The 24,380-nt window shown below is 39.3% G+C and overlaps 1 protein-coding gene across 4 annotated transcripts in view; it reads left to right on the forward strand.

The window, feature by feature from the left end:
• LOC124063494 (plexin-A1-like) overlaps window positions 1-23,551 on the forward strand; it is a 279,266-nt gene extending 255,715 nt beyond the window's left edge. For 3 of the 4 annotated variants that reach the window (XM_046397214.1, XM_046397216.1, XM_046397215.1), the window contains 12 exons: window positions 64-161; window positions 856-1,014; window positions 1,825-1,891; window positions 6,671-6,817; window positions 7,388-7,547; window positions 9,026-9,129; window positions 9,222-9,318; window positions 11,517-11,707; window positions 13,768-13,937; window positions 14,694-14,906; window positions 16,854-17,004; window positions 18,166-23,551. In XM_046397214.1, the coding sequence (XP_046253170.1) occupies window positions 64-161; window positions 856-1,014; window positions 1,825-1,891; window positions 6,671-6,817; window positions 7,388-7,547; window positions 9,026-9,129; window positions 9,222-9,318; window positions 11,517-11,707; window positions 13,768-13,937; window positions 14,694-14,906; window positions 16,854-17,004; window positions 18,166-18,261 (1,653 nt within the window). In that variant the 3' untranslated portion in view covers window positions 18,262-23,551. The remainder of the gene's footprint in view (window positions 1-63; window positions 162-855; window positions 1,015-1,824; window positions 1,892-6,670; window positions 6,818-7,387; window positions 7,548-9,025; window positions 9,130-9,221; window positions 9,319-11,516; window positions 11,708-13,767; window positions 13,938-14,693; window positions 14,907-16,853; window positions 17,005-18,165) is intronic. The other variant, XR_006844116.1, reaches the window with a different exon arrangement.
• The last annotated feature ends 829 nt before the right edge of the window (window positions 23,552-24,380 follow it).

The following is a 24,380-nucleotide window of genomic DNA, read 5'->3' on the forward strand; positions in this document are numbered from 1 at the left end:
ATTGCAGTTCCACACTGCCATTAATCTGGGTTGTAACTTGTCTGTCTGTGTGTCATTCTTCAGGTTCAGGCAAATGTGGAGAAGGCACTGACACTGTTTGGCCAGCTGCTGACGAAGAAACACTTCCTGCTGACGTTCATACGCACCCTTGAGGCCCAGAGGTGTCTATCGTATATGTCTTTTCTTTTCTTTTCTTTTTTTTTTTTTTTTGCAACGGATTCATTTCAAGAAACAATTAAAATAAATAAGTAATGAATGAAATCAATGAATAAATAAAAGCAAAATTAAAGCATGCAATATTGGTAGAGAGCTTTAACGTTTACCCCTATGATATTTCTAGCTATGGAAACAGGATCCTGTAAATGCAGGAAGGTAGTCAGTACAGCACGTGAGAGGCTACCACTTTCGTACAGGCTACAACTTCTTGAAGATATCACAGTTGTGGAAAGTTGTGCTGTGGAATCTATGTTGCACTCTCCTAATTCTGCCTTTTCTTAGGAACAAATGTAGTAGTTACTTTTTTTAAATACTTAAATACTTCAGACCAAAAAAAATGTTCTTGAAGGGGAAAAAAAATGAGCCTTTATAGACTAGTTAATTTGACTGTTATAACGCAAAAGGCCTTCGAATAGAACAGGAAAGGCAAATTAACCAGAACAAAAACATTTGAGTAGCTGTAAAGGAGGAAACAGAGTTATAACACCATTTAATTAAGATTAAATCTGCATTAATGTTTTAATGAATTGTTTGCCTAATGGTGCACATCTATTTTGAGAAACTCCAGATGAGTACCCAACAAAAGCTGGGTTAGCGTTTGTGAAACTTGAATGTTGAACTTGATTATTGTACTTCCAGGTCATTTTCAATGCGGGACAGAGGCAACGTGGCATCTCTGATCATGACGGCCCTGCAGGGGGAGATGGAGTACGCCACCGGAGTCCTGAAACAGCTGCTGTCTGACCTGATAGACAGAAACCTGGAGAGCAAAAACCACCCCAAACTGCTGCTCAGGAGGTGAGGAAGATGTGTTGATTCAATTCAATATTTTACTTCATTAGTTTTGTATTCTATGAGTCAACTTTCAAAAAGAGGTTCCAGTTTAGTACATATTACCTGTATGTTTGAGGTGGAAGAGGAAAACTTTCAAGTTGAGCCAGCTTTAAATGTTTAACAATAAAGAAAGGTGAAGAAAACTATGAAGACGAAGAAAACTAGCACAGTGGCAATAAAAGGTGGATGACAAAGTAGATAATCAGATAAAAAGATGATGACTGAGAAGGTTGAGACTCAAAGACATAAGGAGACTTAAAAGAAAGAATTTATACTTAACAGTTTAAGCCTTATAAGCCTTAGTCATATCTGAAAGAACAAGAAGAACAAGTGACTCACAAAACAAATCAAATCGATTATGAAAAATAAAGTGGGCAACCAGTTTCATCATTGGTTAGTTGGGTCTATGTTATGATGCACAGCACTCACTCACCAATCATAAAGCTTCAAAAACCAGCAACTGGCTTTATGGGGGGCCTAGATACAGTACGTTAATCTATTATAAAATGACCAGAAAACGCACAGGAGGTATTTCTGTTCATTGCTTTTGATCTTAAATCAACCTGTAAATGCACAAATCTCCCAGAAACTGTAGATTTAGTTTTTTAGCTGTGATAGAGTAACGGAGTTAAGTTTTAAGTCCTTTGTATGGACAATATCTGCACATGCCGTGATTAGGCAGAGCAGTAATTAACTAAATGCAAACCAAAACTCTGTTGTTGTTTTTTTTGTTTTCTTCAAATGCTCTGTTTTTCTTCTCCCTCTGTTTGTCAGAACGGAGTCTGTTGCTGAGAAGATGCTGACCAACTGGTTTACATTTCTCTTGTACAAGTTCCTTAAGGTAAGCGCCAACAGCCACGCCTGTTTGTATTCCATCCTTTCAGTTGTTCGCTGTGTCTTTTGAACACTGATTAATAGTCATCATCTAAAGTGGATTTATATTGTGCAATGTGTTTAAGTGTATTTCATCTGTCTGCGTTTTAGAGGTTTATTAAATGCCTGTGGCGTATAATATTCCCTCATTGCATTCATCCCAGTGTGATTATTAAAGTTTTCCCGTTTTGGCCTCGTATTGTCTTGCTTTACCAGTGCAGTACGCGTACAGTAGATCATCAAAGCCTCTCAGCGGCACATCTCTGCTATTTTAATGTCCTTTTTTAGCGCATAGATCCTATCCACTCTCATAATTTCACTCTTGTAGCTGACATATCCTCTTCACTGATCTTTATGTCGTTCTTTTAGCTCACATCTTCCCTTCCTCTGATCTCTCTTTCATCTGTGCGGTTTCTGTTGTCATTATTCCGCTGTCGCTCTCCTCTCTGCCTTAAGGTCATTTGCCTCACCAGGATGTGCGATGTCGCTCCCGCTGCCCCCCTCCACCCCCCTCCACCCCCACCCAGCTTTTCCTTCATGCTCTCCATCTCTCCATCCCCTCTTCCTATTTCCTCGCCTTTACAGAGCCTGCTTAAAGAAATCAGAAAGAGACTTAGAACCCGAAGTGGTTATTATTAGGGTTATATTGCTGGCAAAAAATGCAATCCACATGGGAGATGGCATTCAATTTGGTGTAATTCTCTCAGTTTGATGAGCTTGCTTCAGTTTGATGCTGTGCATACTTTGATACTGTATACACAGTATCATTATATTATATGCATTTTTAGGGTACTCAGAATGTATGAAAAGAAAACAGGAATTGTTACTTAAATTCCGATTACTTTCTTTTTATTTGCCTCAAAAAATAAACACAGAACGTTCCTGTCTTGTGCATAGTTGATTTACAGTTACTGATTGTTAGTGATGTAGTAATATAAGCCCATTCCAGTGTACTGCAAGAGCCATCATTATATTCCCAAAATCTAAATGTCAGCATGAAATTATGGAGCCTTAATGAAGCCACTATAGTGAGTAAAGGCAAATGTCCTAGACTAGCATGCAGTGGCCAAGCGAGGAAAGCGAAAGCGGAAGCGCTGTGATGTATGCTCGCTCTGCCTCATTAGCAGCTTGCCCACCTAATTGGCCCAGATGCTAACGAGGTTCTTAAAGTGTACAGCGGGGGAACGAGGAAAGGAAGAAAGACGAGAACGGTTGTTGGGAGAGGCGGGAAGGTGGAGAGGAATGGGGTTAGAGGTGGACTTCCGATGTGGTGGGGAGAGGGAACAAGAATACAGGGACATGACAATTAGGAGTTAAGAAGAGGAAAAGGCTGAAGAGGGAAAGCGGAGGAGAGGCAGGAAGGAGGTGGGAGATAAAGGGGAAAATGAGGAGTGGTGTAAGGACTGTAAAAAGTGGAGACAGAAAGGAGGAGGAGGGGAGAGGATTCATGTAATCAAGTAAAGGGCAAAATTAAAGAAGACAGCAGGAAAGGCATAGGTAGCACATAACAGCGTTGTAGAAAAGGCTGATGAGGGACAAATAAAAAAGAAGAACAGCACATCAGTTTATCCATGTGTTTCTCAGCACGTGTATCAGATGATGTTTTTGTCACTGTGTTGAGACCACCAAGAACATTAGTTTGCAACTAGTGATTGTCAGATTTAAAACCACTGCTCTCCTAGTTTTATTTAAACCTGCACCAACTTTTGGGCAACTTGGACACCACATAAACAAGCTGTGAGTACAGTACTGACGTTATCACCTTTAAGGTTTTTACAGTGAATGTTGTTAATAAATCGTTGCTTGTGTAGGGAAATATAGGGAAATATCTGTCTCTTCAGTTTAACTTTTAAAATGTTTAACTTTGTTGCTGTGAGAGCAATGAGAAGGAACCAAAACAGTAAAGGTGTACACTCCAAAACCAAAATGAGTTGAAAGATGCTCTTTGTGGGTTTGCCACTGCCAGCAACACCCTTCAAATTACACACAGTCATCCATTGTTAATCTAAAATTATTGACTGATTGATTATAGGTCTTGTACATTTTTAGAGAATTTTTTTTTGTTTGTTTTTTCAATAATTGACATGAAAACAAAAAACAAACACTGGATGAAGATTTTGTGACCCCATGAGTGGAAACCACTGATTTAGGAGATTTGTGTTTTCTTGCAAACAAAGAAATGTTCTAAGAGAGAAACAGGCAGTGGAGCACATTGATTGATTTGCAAAAGTTCTGTTTACATTCACTGTTTCTCTTGATGTCTAACAGATGTATTTGCAAGCTGATATTTGCCGCTTGTGGCCACACCACAGGCTACATTTAAAGCTACTTATGTGGAAGTAAGGAGAAACACAAAATGATGATAGCTTGACTCCTCAAGGACATCATACAAATGTCATACATTGTCTTGTTTCCAAGACAATGGTGTTGTTTCCAAAGCCTCTTTATTGTTAAAGTTGCCAAATAGCACGAAACAAGGCAAAAATCTGACCAAATCTGGAAGCTACCTCCCCAAAATCTGGTGTGAAGTATGATTCAATAACTGAACTGGTTATTACCCATTAGGTTGACATCATATCCATCCCGTGCATTTGCATCATATCCAAAATCAAAAGTATCTGCATGAAAAAGGTGATGTGTGGATGTGAGCGAGAGAGAGAGAGAGGAGATAGCAGTAAGGTGGTGAGGATTGATTTTACCGAGGAGAGGAGGGCAAAAAAAGGAATGTGTGTTGGAAAGAAAAAGCGAGTTGTAGAGTGTGCGTGAAGGTGAGACAGATAAATTAGTACTTTCTCCTGTTCACACACACGCACACACACAGTCTGAAGTATCTCTCTGAGCACTGCGCGGTCGATCATTAAGCTCTCGTCGGGATGAGTATTGGCCATGATGTGTCCTCTCTCTCCCCTCTAAACTGCTGCTACTTCAGTTGGGAGTGTTTTCCTTGGACCCGAGTGATGACTAATGACGCTATTGATTGGCAAGTGTCTTTGATGGAGGGGAGAGTGGGAAACATATTTATAACATCTGTGTCTGGTCACATAAGAGATGAAAATGGTGGGGATGGAGCTGAAAAGATTTAAATAACATGCTTTCAGTCAGTTCTCTAGACTGGAAAAAGAAAGAAATAAATCCCTTAGGGTTGATTCACCCACTTGTCATTTTTTAGATGTTTTTTAGATCTTATTTCCAAAATTGTATCAGCTGTATTGATTTCAGTCTGTGCTTTTCATCCACATCTTCCGGACTGGATTCCAACTGCAGTGACCTCTATATCTGCCTTTAAAAATCTAATAATAATAAAAAACAAGTTCCGTTTGACCAGTCACTTGATGGCTTTATCGCCTCATAAAGGTGTTATAACAGTTTTATGCTAATACTGCTTCACGAGGCACTGTGAAGAGATGATAGATGAAAAGATAGGACTTGTGATGGGTTCTGTTTTCGCATGCCGAGACAGAAAAAAGCATCTAAGCACCATGCATGTCAGCCTACATTTTATACACATCTTACACATATGGACTTAAAACAGCCTGCTGAAAAGCATAAAGACCAGTTTAACTAAAGCAGAGGATTTCTGCCATTAGACGCAAATGAGGATGTTTTCTAAGGATTTGTGGACAGGTGCTAAACAGCCTTTTTGTGCTGGTAAAACAGAAGAAAGGTGACACAATTTGGTCTCATGCAACATTTATTTTAAGGCGTTCCCATTCAGCGGTACAAAATGTGGGAGGAGGGAACGTTAATTAACACAGAAAGCTGCAACACCCATCTCATCAGTGGACACTGACTGCTGCAGCAGGTCAAGTTTGGTCTGAAAGGTAACATCTGGGAGAAGGAGGTGTAAAATCTGTGGGGATGATACACTGATGCATAAAGAGGGTGGGAGAATGGACACACTCGTCCACACACACGTCCACACACACGTCCCAGGTGTTGTGTTGAGCTCGCTGTATGTTTCACATGATTTTACTGCAGTATCCTCCTGCTGCTTCCTCACTTTTATGTTTGACTACTGCTCCAAGTGATATGAGTGAAACAACCAGTAAATATTTAAAGCACTGGTAAGTATTTATATTAGTTTGTATCTGTTTCAAAAATAATCTATTCAAAGGAATTCAGACTGATGGGTTTTTTTTTGTTTTTTTTGAGATGAAAACACCAGGCTATTTAACTAATATTCCCTCATGCACAGCCTTCCTCTTGTGGGAAATGCACGCTTTCTAGTTCTAAGATTGTTTACTTTTCGCCCAATACTGCAAGATCAGCAGCAGAAAACACTTTTATTCTCTGCTCTTCAGACGTGCCAAAACAGCTTGTTGTTTGACCTTATATAACGACACTCTATGCAGATCAGATGAAGTGCGACTGAGCTCTTTTACGTCAATACTCACAGTAATTTCCAGGCTAAATTGAACAACTGTGAGGACACAGAGTTTTGTGCTCCTGACACTAATTTGCTGCAGCTTTAATAATTGCACCTATAAAATGTATATACTTAGATATACTGTATTTTAACACATTTTTACCTCCACTAGAAAGCAACAGAGAAGGTAAGATTCATCAGAAGGGGGAAATAAAATCTGTTTGTCGTTTTGTTTTGAATTTTCTCTACTTTTTGCTTTTTTCCTGGACAGTTTCACCTCTTTAGGCCTCTCATAATTATTCAAATGAAAGACTCTGAGGCAGGAGAATCAGTCAGTTGAACTGCTGGCAACTCTTCTCCTTCTGTCTCCTCCCTCAACAGGAGTGTGCTGGGGAGCCTCTGTTCATGCTTTACTGTGCCATCAAGCAGCAGATGGAGAAGGGACCCATAGACGCCATCACAGGAGAAGCCCGCTACTCTCTCAGCGAGGACAAGCTCATCAGGCAGCAGATTGACTACAAAACACTGGTCAGTAAACTTGCTGTGTCTTGAGGCTTGTCTGCTTTACTCTAAATCACTTGATGGGTTGTTAAGCATTAGTTACATCTGACAATGATGAAAATTTGAAAGCAAGCTCTAATGCAGTAGCCATTGGTTGCTTAATTTGAGAGGATTCTGTTGTGGGTTAGGAAATTTCTTCCAGGGTAAACATGGAGTTCCAGTGTCAGTTGAGTTTGGAGGGAGAATGTGATCTGGCTGTGAAGCGACCCAACTACTGCCCAGCATTAATCACATTCTCTCTCCAAACAAAGCACTTCAGGTTTGGATTGGGAACATACACACAAACCTACTTGTCCTCTGGATCTGCTACTGTTATTTTGTGCCTAAGTTTGAAAGCTGAATTACTATAGCCTCAAAAAGAGTGAATAGACAAGGAAAATGTCCAGATTTTTAAATAGCTGGTGAAAACAAACTAGGTGTGAAAATATTCAGATGCACCCAAAATAATCATGTAAACATGTCACCAGTTGGCACTGTTCTTATAGGGTCTCTGCTTCAGCCTGATTTCTTTTGTTTCCACCTGTTTTTTTCTGCCAGACGTTACACTGTGTAAACCCAGAGAATGAGAATGCCCCTGAGGTGACGGTCAAGTGTCTGAACTGTGACACCATCACTCAGGTCAAAGAGAAGCTGCTCGATGCTGTCTACAAGGGCAGTCCCTATTCACAGAGGCCCAAGGCTTCTGATATGGACCTGGGTAAGTCAAACAGCACAGCGTGTTCAAACTGTATGACACATGTGGACTGAACAATAATTCATTCAAATTCTGATGGCCAATATGGTACATCCAGAGGCAGATGGAATCAGATTTGTGTCAGCATGATCAACAAAACCTCTTAAATATCAGCAGGAAGTAGGAATTTTACAGACTGAAACTCGCTGAAGCAAACAAATTATCTCCAATTATTCTGCTAATTAACTAAACTATTAGTCTTTTCCATAATTAGTGCGCAGGCGCTGTCTCAGCCTGCTCGAGGTGCTCTCAACAATTTCCTTCAGGTTTAATAAAGTTCTGTCTGATCTTATTTTATCTTTTGTTTTTTTTTTTGTTTTTTTCATTGAATAATGTCTGTCAGGTCCCGCTGCTTCTGTCAAATTATTTAGTTCTATCACTCCTTTTTAGTTTGATCATACTGACACAAATGTAATTTCCTATATATCCACTAACTAACTCCACTAACTATGGATTATTATGCAGCTAATGATTATTTTTATTATCGATTCATCTGTCAGATGTTTTCTTGATTTATTTATGGTCTAAATAAATCATGAAAACATCTGAAAAAAATTCATTCACAACATTCACAAGAAATTGTGACAAATTGTTAATTGATAAATAATAATTCTTTTGTCCAAGCAGCAGTCTCAAACCAAAAGGCTCATTTATTCATTCATTTACTATCATTCAAACAAACAAACAAAAGCAGCAAATTCTTACTTTTAAGAAGATGGAACCAGCAAATGTTTGATATTTTCACTTCAAAAATGAAACAATTAATTGATTATCGAAATAGAGAGGAGAGGGAGTGAGGATGTCAAATTGTCTTAAATACATAGTCCAACACTGTAATTTACTCTTCAAACTCAAAGCTCTCCATACCAGTAAGAGTTCATTTCTCTTTGCACTTTTTGTCAGAGGGGCATTACCTATGGAAGTGCATGTGACATATTCTTATGCCTATTTATTTTTTTTGCTTAATTATAATTTTTAATTCTAAAAGACAGAATTACTTGATTTTGTGTGGAAAACAGCCACAATGAACACTAGAAACAGGGACTGGGATCAATTAATTGTGTCATTAAACCTGCATTAATCCAAAACAGTGAAGTTCGGGGACATAAAACCAAAACAATGAGCTGAAAGATGTTAAAACTCTCTGTAGAGCTGTGGAGAAGAGTAGGAGTCAGCTGTTAATTTTGTCTGTGTTTGTCACTATGAGAAACACTATTCTGCGTACTACAGAGTCATTTGAGTAAAGGGAGAAGCATACTGACAAACCCTACGTGCAATAAAGAAATGCATTTCAAATAGAGAAAATACAAGACTGTGCAGTGAATAAAATAAAATGACATCTGAACTCATTCCAAGATGTTTTTAAGGACTTAATTTCACACGCAGTGCCACACAGAGCACTTCAGCTCTTTATTCTAAACCTCTGTTCGGTTTTCCTGAAGAATGGCGTCAGGGTCGGATGGCCAGAATCATTCTGCAAGATGAAGATGTCACAACTAAGATCGACAACGACTGGAAAAGACTGAACACACTGGCTCACTATCAGGTAGGGCGGCACATGAAATAGGCATAGGCAAGAGTTGACAGCTGAGTTGGATTCATGCACTGAGTGTTTCTGCTCTGTGTTTTGTTGTGTAGGTAACAGATGGCTCAGTCATCGCCCTGGTGCCAAAGCAGAACTCTGCCTATAACATCTCCAACTCCTCCACCTTCACCAAGAGCCTCAGTAGATACGGTGCGATTCCCATTCTCCTCTTGATGCTATTTAAAAGGTTCTCTCAATGATTCCCCTCCCTGCAGCTATCAGCCTACCCCCACGCCCCCTAACTCCTTTATTCGCTCTTACTCTTTGTTTATGGTGGCCATGATTGTGCTCCATTGTTTTTTTCACCTCCCTCCAACTGAATGGCAATCCTTTTTATCCTTTGCTATCAGCCCAGGCCAAGGCCATTCCACGGCTATTTCCAAGCACTCCATAAATGACAGACATTAAAGTAGACACCTCAATCCCCAGCTGACTGGGTGAGAGACACCTGGCAGTCAGTGATAGACGGACACCCAGCATCAATATGCTTGACTTCACAGGAAAATTAAACTACACAGAAGATAAATTACTCTGTAATTAAAAAAAGGGATCCAGTGATACAGAGAGGGTACTGACCCTCAGTTAAGCACGACTGATGTCAGTGTATCTGATCTACTGTAGATTCACAGCAAACTGGACATTTTCTGAAACTGCTCATACAAATTTTGAGGAGTACAGAGAAAAGTGAGAGGAAGGATAAGCAACATATGGTCCTCGACTGGAAGTCATTTGGAATCATGTTGCAGTGGTGTGATACACACGACATTTGTGGCACATGAAAATGTTCCACGGTGAGACCTTTGCTTATACTGCCTATAGTAACATTCTATTCTATTTCATGTTTGAATCACCAGAGAGGTCAAGACAAGGACAGGGTTAGTGTTAAGTTGACCATTTTTACTTGTTTTTTTCATTGATTAATTTTTTAAACATGCATCCTTTTATTGCTGGGGGCAGCAGAAATAAGCTGTAAATACAGCAGTGTCAAAAGATCATTTGGAATATGTTAGAGTTAGATGAATATGTTGGATATGTTAGAGTAGATATGGAGCAACATTAATGGAGTCATGTTTATGTCCATCTAGTAGCAAATATTTACTCTATTTTTACCTCTGTTTTTCTGTCCACCAACTCCTGAGACAATAATTTGGCTCTGTGGCTGCTAAATGTTCATGGTGTTCACCATCAAGTTGCCATTCTTGCTCTGAATGCTGCTTGATTCTAGATAGCAGCCTTCTGCAGCCAAAATGGGTGCTGATTAAAGCAATGACACTGAACCAAAGCTTTAAAGTTTTGGGCCGGAAACCCAAGGAACGAGCTGAAAGACACTCAAAGGTTTTGTGTAATTGAACTGCAGAACTGCAGAGCCCAGTGACAGTTTCCTGTGGAATGACACAACCACCAGGATTCATATGAGTCAGAGAGTACTGAAAGATTTATTATAGCCAATCTGTGCCATATGTCATGACAAATACTTAAAGTTGAGCCTGTATGAATGGAAACCTACACCGTGCTGGTGTAGTGTAGAAAAAAATAGCTGGAACGTTCTTGTGCAGGGATGTGCATGTGTAGGAGGGTATGTTTTTGAACACAGGTAAATGTTGGCCACCAGTGTCCATGATGGGTTTGGAATCAAAGGCACTCAGCACCCTGCTGGCAAAAGCAACAACAGCACTAGACACCGCCTCACTCAGCCTCTCTGATTTTTCTATCCTGTGCTCTCCCATTACTCTCCATTTCACCCCTCGCTCCCCTGACCTTTTTGTTACTCTGTCCATTTAGCCCCCCCACCTCTTTTACCTGTCTCTTCTCTCCTCTCCTCTCCATCCTTCACCCAAACATGAAGGGATGGCAGCATGCATCAGCAACTCTCCCTCTCTTATCTCTCCACCTCTGCTGTCCATCCTTCTTCCCCAGGAGTAGCAACCACTCAGCAGAACCACTCTCCCTCCTGGGCACCTCATCTCTGTTTTTTTTCTCTCCGTCCTAACTGAAACAGTCATAGATATGCATCTCCTTGCTTCTCTCTAATCAACTTTGACACTCATGCCATGAATCATGAAACACAGATAGATGATTGGGTGGGGGGATACTTTGTTATAGGTGATCATTGGTTTATTTGCTAGCTTACCTATCAGGTAAAGAGAAAATCCATTAGTTCTATGGTATAGCCTGTAAAAAATAATTGGTTATTTTCTGGTTTCTGAAAATCTCTGAAACTCTTAAAATGAGCTATGGGCTATATTAATGAAAATGAGCCTTGAATGAAACTTGAATGAGGAGGTATCTAACACAAGCTGACATAGTTCTTTCAAATAATTTTGTCTTCTGTTTGTTACTGGCCATAGAGAGTATGCTCAGGACAGCCAGTAGTCCAGACAGTCTACGATCCCGAACACCCATGATCACCCCTGACCTGGAGAGTGGAACCAAATTGTGGCATCTGGTGAAGAACCACGACCACTCGGACCAGAGGGAGGGTGACCGAGGCAGCAAGATGGTCTCTGAGATCTACCTTACCAGGCTGTTAGCTACAAAAGTAAGACACAGAGAAGTCAACTACACAACAATGTTTTAACATCTCACTCCAGTCAGGGGGGAAAAAATTTGAATCATTCTGGTACAGTGACACTTACCACTAAAACTCTTTTTTGACATTATGAGTTCTTTAAAGCAGAGTGATCCAACTCACTCATTTAATGAGATTTAACCAGTCACGCCGGCAAGGATGTTGGAAGGCCTGAGAAGAGCTGAGAAGCATATTTGGTCAAGTAAGACCTTATCTTTCTAATTTAATGTAGTGCGGAGGCACATGACCGAGTGACAAATGCAACATACTCAGAGAAACTTAGTTGATCATCAATCACAATGCCTACATCTGAGATCCGTGCCAAGACAGTGAGGTCATCTGACAGCAAGGAAAGACAGAGCATGGTGTCATAAGCATAAGAAAAATCATGTGAGCAGATAGACGGGTGGACTTGTATATTGAGAAGGGAAGAGGTCCAACTACCGATGATTGTGGTACCCCAGTGAAAAGAAAGTGAAGCATGGACTCAACTCTTTTCCATACTGAAGGATCAGTGACAGCAGTGCAATTTGAGGCGAATGAAGCTGACTCATTCTTGAAACCATACTCGCTTGATTTGAGGAATTCAGAGACTTGTGCAAAAACTGCATGCTCTACACCTTTGTACAGGAAAGGTTGTAAACTGGCTGGTAGTTTTGTATATTTGAAATGAGTTTAGAGTTGGCTTTTATAACCCTTGCCTAATCTGCCTAACTACCAATATGAGAAAGCATCCAGAAGCTTTTCCTCCTTTGCTGTTTACCATTTTTACCATCTCTTTCCTAAATGTAGAAGGGAGACGGCAGCAAGTACAAGAGAGCCAGCTTTTCAATTTTCACTGGTAATAAGAAGACACGGATTAATAAAAAATGGAGTTGTGGTTCAGAGTGCAGGAAGCCAGGTACGATAGGTGTCAGGAAACGGGTAATTCACTGAGGGACTGAAGGTTTGGCCATGCATGTATGAAAAAAAACAGACAGCAAATGCAATTGAGAGGCTCATCTTGTTCTTGTCTCTCAATGGCTGTCTTTCTTTGTCTGTCTGCCCGGGCTTTTTGTCGATGCAGATCTCAGTACTTTTAGATTGGGACAGAATTCATTCCTGTTCCATTTTGCAACGGCTGACTAAATACAATCCCCAAACATTTCCGTGGTAATAGATTCTGCCAGATGGAGAAGTCCAGGAAACAAATGTGTTGTTAGGGAAATTCATTTAGATACATTTGATGTAATTATACTGAAGTATTGCCATTGGAGGAAAGCACTATCCAAATCCAAGGGCTGGGGTTCTTGTTCGTGATTCTGTCACAGCAACAGAGTTATTGCTGTGATTCCCACTGGGGCCATTCATACCAGAGTGAACACACTTAAGGCCCATTCTGGTGCTGTGGAAACAAGTGGGAGGAAATGATAAACTGTGTTCTTTCACACACCAGAGTGAAACTTTGTTTGCTGTCATTCTCTACATCAGCTTTTCTGTCGTCTCCTCCAATTAACAGGTAGATTTATAACTAAATGTTTTCAAGTGGTGTTTCTTTCGGTTTTTTTTTAGGGTGGGTGGATTGATCTTGAATAGCAGCATAAAAATGCTGAACACATGAATGACCAAAATCAATATAAGTAAGAAAAAACAACTAAACACTCTCTAAAAGCAAAGGTCAAAGCGAGTTACCAAAATAAAGGTGATGTTTTAAAATGTCCAAAGGAATCAGTGACAAACTACCAGCCAAATGCTTGTCAGACATGAAATCACAGCTCATACAACAATTTAAAACCTTAGTGTCTAACGTCACTCAGCCATCTTAAATCACTAATGTGCGCATGAAAAACAGTTACATAAAATTATAAAACAGAAACCACGGACATCAAAATTACCAAAATAACTACAACTACCTTTAGAAGTTACAGTTAAAAGAACCATTCAAACAACAACATAAAACAACCCAGGATTAAAATGACATAAGGAATTACAGTTTATTTCATCCTTTCAAGGTTTTCTTGTTCTCTCTTTGTTATCATCCTTCCGTTCAGGGTACGTTACAGAAGTTTGTGGATGACTTGTTTGAGACCATCTTCAGCACAGCACACAGAGGAAGCGCGTTGCCGCTGGCCATCAAGTATATGTTCGACTTCCTAGACGAACAGGCTGACAAACACTCCATCACAGACTATGATGTACGACATACCTGGAAGAGCAACTGGTAAGTGACCTTGCTTTTCACCTGTCGCTACTGAATAAAGTATTACAGTGTTCAAAGATGGCACATCTGTTCAGAAAATTTCACATACACATAGATATTACATTTCTGACATCACTGGCTGAGTTACCATTTTGTTAATTTTTTTCTGAGTCAGTTGACTGTAGTTATTCTCTGAAGATCTCTGTGTTCTTAGGGGTTGGTTAATTATTAATGGACAAGAAATTATTTGTTAAAGTGTGTTTAAATGACCTGTAAAAGCATGTGGTGGTAACGCATACCCAATCTGCAAATGGCTGGAAAGCAAATATCTTTTTTTGAACGCTGCATACCAAAGTCATTAAATCAATAAATCCAGGTCTGCAGATTGCACAAAAATTAAAATAGCTGCTGTGTTGGATGCTTGGTCTTAATTTACTGGATGATTTAATAACATCTTCAGACTAGCAATTCATTATGCACTTGCAGAGCATTTAGGTCAACATTTGATAAAGATCTGACCAATTGCATTTTCTTCTGGTAAGCTGCTGCCTTGCCTGAGGGAAGTGGCACCCACACAAGGCAATAATCAGAAAATGAAAATGATACAGTGCACTATGAACAAAAGTAAAATAAGCAAACAATGCAAAGTACTCAATCACTTTAAAGGTGGTGTACGAGACATCTGTGGGAAGGTGCATGGTAATACAGGAAACTGCGAGGTTACACTCAATTAAATATGTTTCTTTAAAAAATGTCTATTCTGTATTCCCTTTGCAGTCTTCCTCTGCGGTTCTGGGTGAACGTCATCAAGAACCCCCAGTTTGTATTTGACATCCATAAGAACAGCATCACGGATGCCTGTCTGTCTGTGGTGGCCCAGACCTTCATGGACTCCTGTTCTACGTCAGAACACAAACTAGGAAAAGACTCGCCTTCAAATAAGCTTCTCTACGCTAAAGACATCCCCAACTACAAGAACTGGGTAGAGAGGTGAGTCAAAGCTGAACTCTGACACACTTACATCCAAATCAACCACGTTAAATTCGAAAATGATATGGAAAATTCCCATATAATTCTGTGACATAAGTTCAGTGTAAATTGTCACATTAAATTCAATAAATTGAATGTGATTTATTACATGAAACAGAATAATTAATTTATTATATAAATTATGTGTAATACTTTAATAAACACTTGAAAGAAAACATTATATGTGGAAGTTCCTCGTAACAACTGAATAGACATGTAAGGTTTATAGGTTTGCATTTCTTTAATTTAATCAGACTAAGTTATTAAATTTATTTACACTGACTACATATGATGGAAAAAACTTTTTTTTAATTAAATGAATTAATGAAATGTAATCCTTTACACTGAACTTATGTAATTCAATTATATGGAATTATTACATTTCATTAAAATAACTTTGGAGCTAAAAAAGGTTGACTGCAAACTTGTCTTAAAATTAAAATATGTTGCAGTGGTCAGATCGAAGTTAACTACTAAGTTAATAATAAATGATTATACAAACATAAGAGCTTGAACGTTTTCTGGTACTGGCATTAAAAACCTTTGACGGAGCAGACAGCACATAGTTGAATGAAATTAGTAGAAAAAAAAATCATGCATTTTAATTACCGCAAGGTTGCTCCAGGCCTCTAAATATAACACAGTGTAGAGTGTAAAAATTATTAGTAGTACCAGTTCAGTCTATGACATTTTAAATTTGCTATGTGATTTTTAAATCCACCTCAGCTATAAAGAAGCAAATGAGGTAAGAAAACACACTGATGAAAGATGGATTTGTAGCAAGTGTTTGCCATCTGTCTGAAAGAAATGTCCTCTGGTACACCCTGCATCTTTTTGTTCGGCTCCAGAATGTTTAACTGAACTCTCGATAAGATATGCTTTACCAACGCATGCCACGGTCATTATTTCCACTTTTGGGGTGGTCCAGTCCAACAGTCCAGTAGTCTCAAATTAATTTTGTTGGGCAAACAGCATGTACTGATGTGGGATGCAATGATAGAAAAGTTGATTTTTGCTCAGGCTTCAACTGCTTCAACTGCTGGTGGAAATTAGATGATGTATAAATCAAAATCATTTGATTAAACTATGTTAGTTTTAAAGTAAATGTGCCATTGTACTTTCTTTGTCCTTTTGTGCTGCTACAGCACTCAGGAGCTAAAAACAGAATCGCAGACAGTCATCCTGGCACAAGGTCCATTTATTTATTTTGAGCAACATGCTTGAATGTGCTACAGTCCCAAGGCTTGCAGAGTATTTGGAGGCAGTATGAGATAAGGATTTATAGGTGATGGTTAATTGGGTGCAGTTAGACCTTGTTTCTATTATGCCTCCTAACCAACACTCAACCCCAGCCTGCCCTGCTGCACTAAACCTTGAGATGGTTGAGATATGGATTCTGCAAAGAGGTCCCAGTACAGCTCAATATTGGAATATATTTTTAATATACTGCACTGTTTGTGCAGTATGTTTTCTGCCTGCCTCACTTTCAGTGTACTTTTTGCTCCTTGGATGCAACTGACAACATTGAGTCGATAATGTGAAGGCTGTTGTTACTCTGACAGGATGGACCTTAAAAGATGCAAGTTAATACTCAGTCAAGACTGGCGGAGAGGGAGGCTGAATCTTATGAAAAATAACTGCCCATATGCACTATTGACTGATACACAGTCCACTCTTCAACTGTGGTTGGCAGTACAGCCACTCACATGTCCACATTGTCCTGTCCAAGTGTCCTTGAACACGATACTGAAACGTCGGCTAAATATTGAACGTGTAACCAATCCCCTGGTGAGAAGATTTTTCACTGGCTGCTGCCGTTTGCATTCAGAATATTTCACATCCAGCCAGTAAGTCAAGTTTTGGATGGAACACAAATACGTGAAAAACTCTGCCCAACTTCTCGTCTAGGTATTACTCCGATATCTCCCGTATGCCGGCCATCAGCGATCAGGACATGAGTGCCTACCTAGCGGAGCAGTCCCGTCTGCACCTGAGCCAGTTCAACAGTATGTCTGCGCTGCATGAGATCTACTCCTACATCACCAAATACAAAGATGAGGTGAGCTCCCACTGCATGTGGAATAGAATCACATAGAATGGACAAGAGGTATAATTACTGAGTAGCGGCATGTGCTGTCACTCCCATCTCTTCTTGTTTTGACTAATACCATGAGGTCATTTTAATTCAATTACACTGATAACCAGTCCACATTACTGGAGGCTGGAAGGTATTATCACCATTAGGATGCACATTAAGGCATGAGCTTAACACATTATGAAGCTAATGGAGCTTCATTCAATTTATGTGATTTTTTCCCAAAGACCTGCATGTAGAGTATTTTGTACAAACCAAAATGTGTGTGTGTGTGTGTGTGTGTTATCTGTTAAAGTCCAATATATAGGGAAATGCGCTCATTAGTGTTCTTGAGTAGGATGAGAAGATTGATATCATTTTCATGTCTTTCCTGTTAAAATATGGACCAAACAAAAATTGTGGTTGTGATCTTAATGTCCATATACGTATGATTGAGTATGTTTTGACTTGACTCAACTATACATGTTTTTGTGGAGTGAAAGATAAGTCGCCTCAGCCTCTTCCCCTCCCCAACTTCCTCCTCTCCATCCCTCCATTGCAACAGTATTACAGTAGTTAGTCTGGCTGCGTGCAGCTGGCTCCATTCAAACCAACTGCTCCCCTTCATTACAGCCTATTATCCAGATGTAGGCAGCTGCACACTCCCTATCGCCTCTAACACATGCCCTGACCTTACACGCACATACACATGCACAGGCATGAATGCGCACAAATGTGCTTAACACACTCACATACACAGAGACAAATGCACACATAAATACAGAGTCTTTCTGAGCTGTACTGCAGCAGCTCCTCCTTCCTCCCTTCATGTCACACTTAATAACACCAACACGCGTGCTCATGTACACACACTTTCATTGGCCATTAGCATGCCATTATAGACATCCCACTGGCCCTCACATCTGCCCTGCCAACCCTGTCCATGTTGTCAGCATCAGTTTAAAATGTAATCACTAACAAGGAAACTGAGCAGCAGAACCCTCTTTCTGCGAAAGAGCTGGTGTATCAGAGTGCCAACGCATTTACTGAAAGACTCACCCAGTGTGTTTTGCCTCATGCTATTTGATTGAAATAACCGATTGATGTGTGATGATGTTGTGTAATCTTCCTCACGTTTGTTTCCAGATCTTGTCGGCGCTACAGAAGGATGAACAGTCGCGCAGACAACGGCTCCGCGGCAAGCTGGAGCAGGTCATAGACACCATGGCCCTGGCTAGCTGAGGACTGGTCAATCACATGCCTTGGCTAGCAGAGAGCTGGCCAACCAACACGCCTTCCCTGACAACCTTTGTGACATTTTGACCCTCGACGTTTGAAGTCTGTCGCTCTCACCCTCACAAACAACAATGAACAGCAGCAGGAAAGACTGCAAGGACACAAGCATCCAGCAGCAGCACACTGGAGAGACAGCAGAGTTTGAAAAGGGTTGGCTTTCTCTCTCTCTCTCTCTCTCTCTCTCTCTCTCTCTCTCTCTCTCTCTCTCTCTCTCTCTCTCTCTCTCTGAGCCACCAACCCTGCCCCAAACGACCAAATCAAGCGCACCCTCAGCCTCACATTATATGGACCTCAGCTCAGGAGTGCGATTATTTTCATCACTCATCATACTGGACATAGAGCTGAAATGCTACAGGAAAGGTACAGACTGCCAACTAGTGGCTTTCCACAGCCAAGGCTATGGTTAAAATGAATAAAAATCCAGGATATATTATTATGATACTTGATCCCAGTAAGAAATTTCTCTTTTCTGTTCACGTCCTCCACAGAGAGGTCAGAGGTCAGGGACAGCTACAGAGCAGGAGCCACAGATGTTCAGTGTGAGAGTCAGTGTGTTGGCTTAAAGACACTTCAGCAGGGTGGATGCTTGGTAACACAAAGGCTGCAGCCACTGCAGGGCAACCAGGAGGAAGGACTTTGCAGGGAAACTTCCTCCAGTACTGACTCTTCAACTCCTCTATCAACAGGAACTCTGCTGTAGTCTAACAAAGGACACTTTCAGTTTCATAAGTCATAATTTGATTTGTTTTTACATTTGATTTATTTTTTTTCCCCAAACTGCCTACTCTCCCCAGTGCTCTGCCACTTGTGTTACTGCTGAATTTGCACAACAAAGCTAAATCAAAAGAGAGAAAAAGGATATATGAATATATATATATATATAGATATATAAATATAAACCTTTTGTTTTTAACACAAATGAAACATTGAAAAAACAAAAAGTTTTCCATTGTAATGTATAAAAGATAAGTTTGAGAAGAGGATTTGATATTTCCATGATGAAAACACAAGGAAAAAGTCGTCCTGTGCCATGTTTTACTTTGAATGTTGTTTAGTGCAAAGAGACTTCTTTTTGTTAGATGAAATGTGCTATGATGAAAATGTTGTCATAATTAGTGACTGAAAGTGAGAGTTAAAAAATAGGTAAATGGCAAAATATATATGTTACAGACACTTTCTATATTTCATGAGGTCTTGGGGCTGATAATATGCTACATGTTTGGCTCTAAAGGTATCAGAAAGACAAACTATGTCTGGAAGTTTCCTGTGAGCCAACTGACCTACTGTGCTTTTGTGGTTGTTTTAGAGAAACCAAATACATGGAGGCTTGGTCAGCTGATTTAGATGAGACAAAAGTCATTTCTGTGGAAGCCAGCCTCATGCTTTGTTAGCAGAAAACTCCAGAGGCACAAGGCAGTCGCTTAAGTTGAACCCTGATATATCTTGCTTCACATATTCTTGATCTTGTTTTCTAGACTTCCTCTCTTGTCTGAAAAAAACTTATGAGGTGTGCCATCCAAAATGAAGGCCAGTTTGGTGTAGAAGATGGTTAAAACGTATTGTTTAATTTTTGGCTTGTTTTCTAGGTTGCAGTAAAAGTGGTAAAGCAAAGGTTCACTTTTTAAATGTGAATGTGATTTATGAAAAGATAAAGAAATGTAGCCTGATTTATGTGTTTTTGTACCAGTTGAAGGCCTTCCTCTTTCACTTTGTGGTTTTATAGGGGGTTAAAAAAATGTTTTCCTTCCAGTACATGCTGCACATTAACTTGCATAAAACACACATTCATATGCATAACATACACAAGACATTCCTTTCTCCAATGAGTGTAAAAAGGCTACAAGGTTAATAACAAAGGCTAGAAAATACAGAAAAAATGTTTCTGGAAGAGTGTGTTATAAAATGTGTGAGCTATAAAGTGAGCTTCAGATCAGACACTTTAACAACCAGATCAGATGGATGAGATCAAGAAAACTACTTATTCACACAAGTTAAAAATCATGCCAAAAGATGCCAGTTATTTCTTCGTCAGTCTTACAGTCTTGTTATTTTTTTAGTTTTAATCTTTGTGATCATAGGGAGCGCTGCTCTTCTCTACAATCCAGTGGATTCATCTAGCTGGCACAAAGAAATTTCAAGTTGTCTGACGCATTCAGTTGTTTCAAAAATGTCTGAAGAAAAGTCTGAATTCCACATTTTAATACATGTTCACATCCAAATTGAAGTGACAAAATCACATTCTTGTGCTTGACATTAATGTAGAAGGCCAGCATCTAGGAGACTAAATATGTGAGCAACACAGAGAGCACCAGATGGACCACTCACTCATGTACCAAGACCAAGTGATAATTGTTCACTCACTGCTGTTTTACAGTATGAAAGTGTGACTATTACGTTTGGTGTGATTGGTGAATTTGAGCAAATTTCACTTTAGTCTGTTTGGATTGTGTATTAGAGCAGCAATTCCTCCAATATAAGTCATACGCTTCAGAAAAATGGCAAAATAAGAATTGCATTGTGGTAAGAATGACACTGAAATGAATTATCACGATAAAACAATGGGGCACTATCGTGTACTAGCCACATGTTAACTGTTAGCTTATCTTAGCTACTCCAGATGAAGGGAATACCTAGTTAGCACGCCAGTCTAAAAATCAGTCAGAATGCTTGTTTAATCCAATGACATGACTATATAAATATACACATAGAAATGAACAATATATAATATATTCCTTATAGTTGAAACATGAACATTCAGTTGAGCCCCAAGAATTGAAGACATCCAACATGGCCGGCAGTGGGCATGTCTCGGTAAATTTTGCTTGTCTATATTCTTTTACTTTGTCAGGGTGTTAACCATTTTTTTCAAATATTCCTGTATCAACTCATATGAAACCCAAACCAAACACATATTACTGCTGTCAAGTGAAAACTTTAAGTCCAAAAAAAGTACATTTCTCTTGCTAGATTTAATATGTTTTATGAAACTCTTTAAAAAGTATATTCTGATCTTTAAATAATAGCCTGTTTGTTCACCCTACAATGCCATGTTTTTGTCTGACAGCATAAATATGTGTCTGGGCGTAATTAAACGTACTGTATGTGCTTCAATACTTGAACCACTGATCCACACAGGGTAAAACAACATACAGGGCAGCTGACCAAAGCTTAATTCACCTACATCAGAAAAAGAAATCATCTTTGATCCATCTGCTTTTCAGTTCCTCCATAAAATGATTTTAACATTCTAAATAGATGTCTAAATACCCCCTCACTGAAGATATTTAGTGTTTGTCTTTATGCTTGATAAATAGTGAAATTGAGGTAATGTTATTTCCATGAACAGACACTCTAACACTGTTTTAATTAGCCTAATAACTGAAATAGACTGAGGATGTGGACCACTGCGTTGATGTTTGACTGCTATTCAATTGCTCAATTGTTCTTTTGATGAAGACTTGTAAAGATGATTTTAGTGTGGAAAGAGTAACAAGGCTTAGTTAGCAACCCCCAAGGATCTCTTAATAGAGAGTAAGAAAGAAAAAAAATAGTTCAGCATGGTGATTGGTGGGTGAGTTAAGGCCCATTTGGTCTCTGGTGCTTTTGTTTTGTGGTTTTGCTTCTTGTTTTCTGCTTCACTACTTGTTGGGGTAAAAGATGAAAAGGCTTGGGCAAGGCAGAGGAAGTGCTTTGAAGGCCATGGTATCGCTTCATTTTCCATTCTGTTGCATCTGTGGTGTTCAACTTTCACACAGGAAAAGACAGTGATGAAGGAGGGAGGAGGGTGGAGCGAGAGAAGGAAGGAGGTGGATTGGAGAGATTCTCTCAACAACTGACTGACACAGAGCTGTTCACTGTGCCTTGTCAACCTCTTCCCATACTGAAAACGATGTATTTTTTCCATACACTCAGAGGGTATGAATCAAAGTATTTGACAAAAATGGACAAAGCAGCATATTTGAATATGCATTTTGACAATAATCATTCGAGATGTATTTGAAGAATAGTGCAATATTTCCATTAAATATGCTGATTGGCTTTCTTTCCAAGAGTGAGATGGGAAGACTGATACCAGTCTCATGTGTTTAAATACTGAATTGGAGTCAGCATGTTAAGCCTAGTTTAGCATGAACAAAGCATGCTGTACACAGTGACAAGATACACAAGCTGACACTTGTGAAGCTGGCTGAGTCTTAGATTTAGTCTCTTTTCTTTAATCTCACATACGCAGAAATGTACAAACCATTTGTGGTTTTAGAGAGAGTTGGAGAGCTGGAACTGGCCAACTAGGAATATGCTGCACTAATAGAGAAAAACTTTGCTTTTAGTAATAATATTTGTTTTTCCAATTATTTTGTTCACCTAAAAAAATTAAAAAAAAACAAACAACTTTGGGGTTGCTGGTAGCTTATGTTAAGTTGTCTACTTCATTTCATTCCTGCTTTTAGACTTGCTGACCCAAACTCAGTCGTTAGACCTAACCTGACCTTAGTCTTGCTAAACTGACTCCAGCAATGTACTTAACATACAGACATTGGCATTGTAATCATTTTACCCTCGGAAACAAAGTGAAAAATCCCAGTTCCTGTTTCAAGAATTCAGTGAAGCTAACCAACTGTATCCTAGCTCTAGCTTTATATTTACCAGACAAACACGAGAGTTGAATCAATCTTCACATCTCACACAGAAAGAAAGCGGATAAGGGCTTTTTCAGAAAAATGTTTTCAAGAACCCACAGCATTTTTTTGTATATTCTGAAAGCCATCTGTAAATGTATTCCCAAGTGTATGTCAAATGTACTTATTTTTCAGTATGGGCAACACCTTCCAATATGACACCTCCTCACTACCGCACAACCTTAATACTTCCCCTCATCTGCCATTTTTGATCCCCCCCCCAATGGCAACACTCAGAGGTTTCTCATCCCTCCAGTCTTCTCCAGCTTCCTCACCTGCAGTGTTCACTTTGATTAAAGTACATTTCAGAGAAGGAGCATAGGATGTAAAATACCTTCACACAGATTAAAGTGGAGAGAGGTAGAAAGAAAAAAAAAAGTACCTTAAAGAGTTTTAATACTTTATGAATTCTGATACCTTTTTAAGAGTTTCAGACTTGAAGCTGCTGTGACAGGTTTTGGCTGTTTCACGCCTGTGTAAATATTCTGCTCTTTCCTATTTTGCAGATTTATTACGTGTAAATAGACACGCATCAAGGAGAGATTAAACATGTTCTTTTGCTAAATCTGGCTTGTCTGATGTTTTCATTCCCACTCCCCATCCTTACATACACTCAAAGTTGTGGATTTAAAAGTTGTAACACGTTTTAGGTTTATCTCAAGTTCATGTCACCACATGACAACTTGAAAGATCAAAAGCAGCACATATGAGACTTAAGTATGATTGTACTCTCTGCTATTGGATAAAATACTTCTACTTCTGTTTGATTTCCCTTGTCTTTTTTTGGGTGAAAATGATAATAAGGCTTACAGACTTTATGGCCAGAAATGCATTCTTGAAGCAAGTCAGGAAGATACAAAAGATGAGAGCACAATCACCCATCCGTATCTACTTACATTGCCATCCCTGTGAAAATACTGAAATTGTCCCATAGACTGCCAGACCAGTCGCAGAATGATGTGATTGAAAATGTGCTTCAGCATCTCCATGTTTCATTGATTTTTGCTTAAACTGTCAGCAAGATAGATCATCATAAATCTGAACTGTACAATATGTCTAACACTGGAGTTTACCTTTTAAAAAAGGCACTTTCAGTACAGATGGTTTTTAAAAGAGGTCTCTGTAACCTACTTCCTAATATTTATATAGCGCCACCAGGAGGTATAGTTCTGGATGGAATGCCTTGAAATTTGGCATGTAACTTTGTTGATTTGCTCGACATCAGAGTTATTGTAAGCATGAGTTTCTTTCTTTCTGTTGTCAGATAACATGAACTTTTTGCAAGTTGTTAACGTAGGATTCTTTCAGTTCAATTCAATTCAATTCAGTTTATTTATATAGCACCTTATACAATCAAAATTGTCTCTAGATACTTTACAGAGACCCCGA

The sequence above is a fragment of the Scatophagus argus genome, chromosome 8 (genome assembly GCF_020382885.2).
Source record: "Scatophagus argus isolate fScaArg1 chromosome 8, fScaArg1.pri, whole genome shotgun sequence".
Classification (NCBI taxonomy): domain Eukaryota; kingdom Metazoa; phylum Chordata; class Actinopteri; family Scatophagidae; genus Scatophagus; species Scatophagus argus.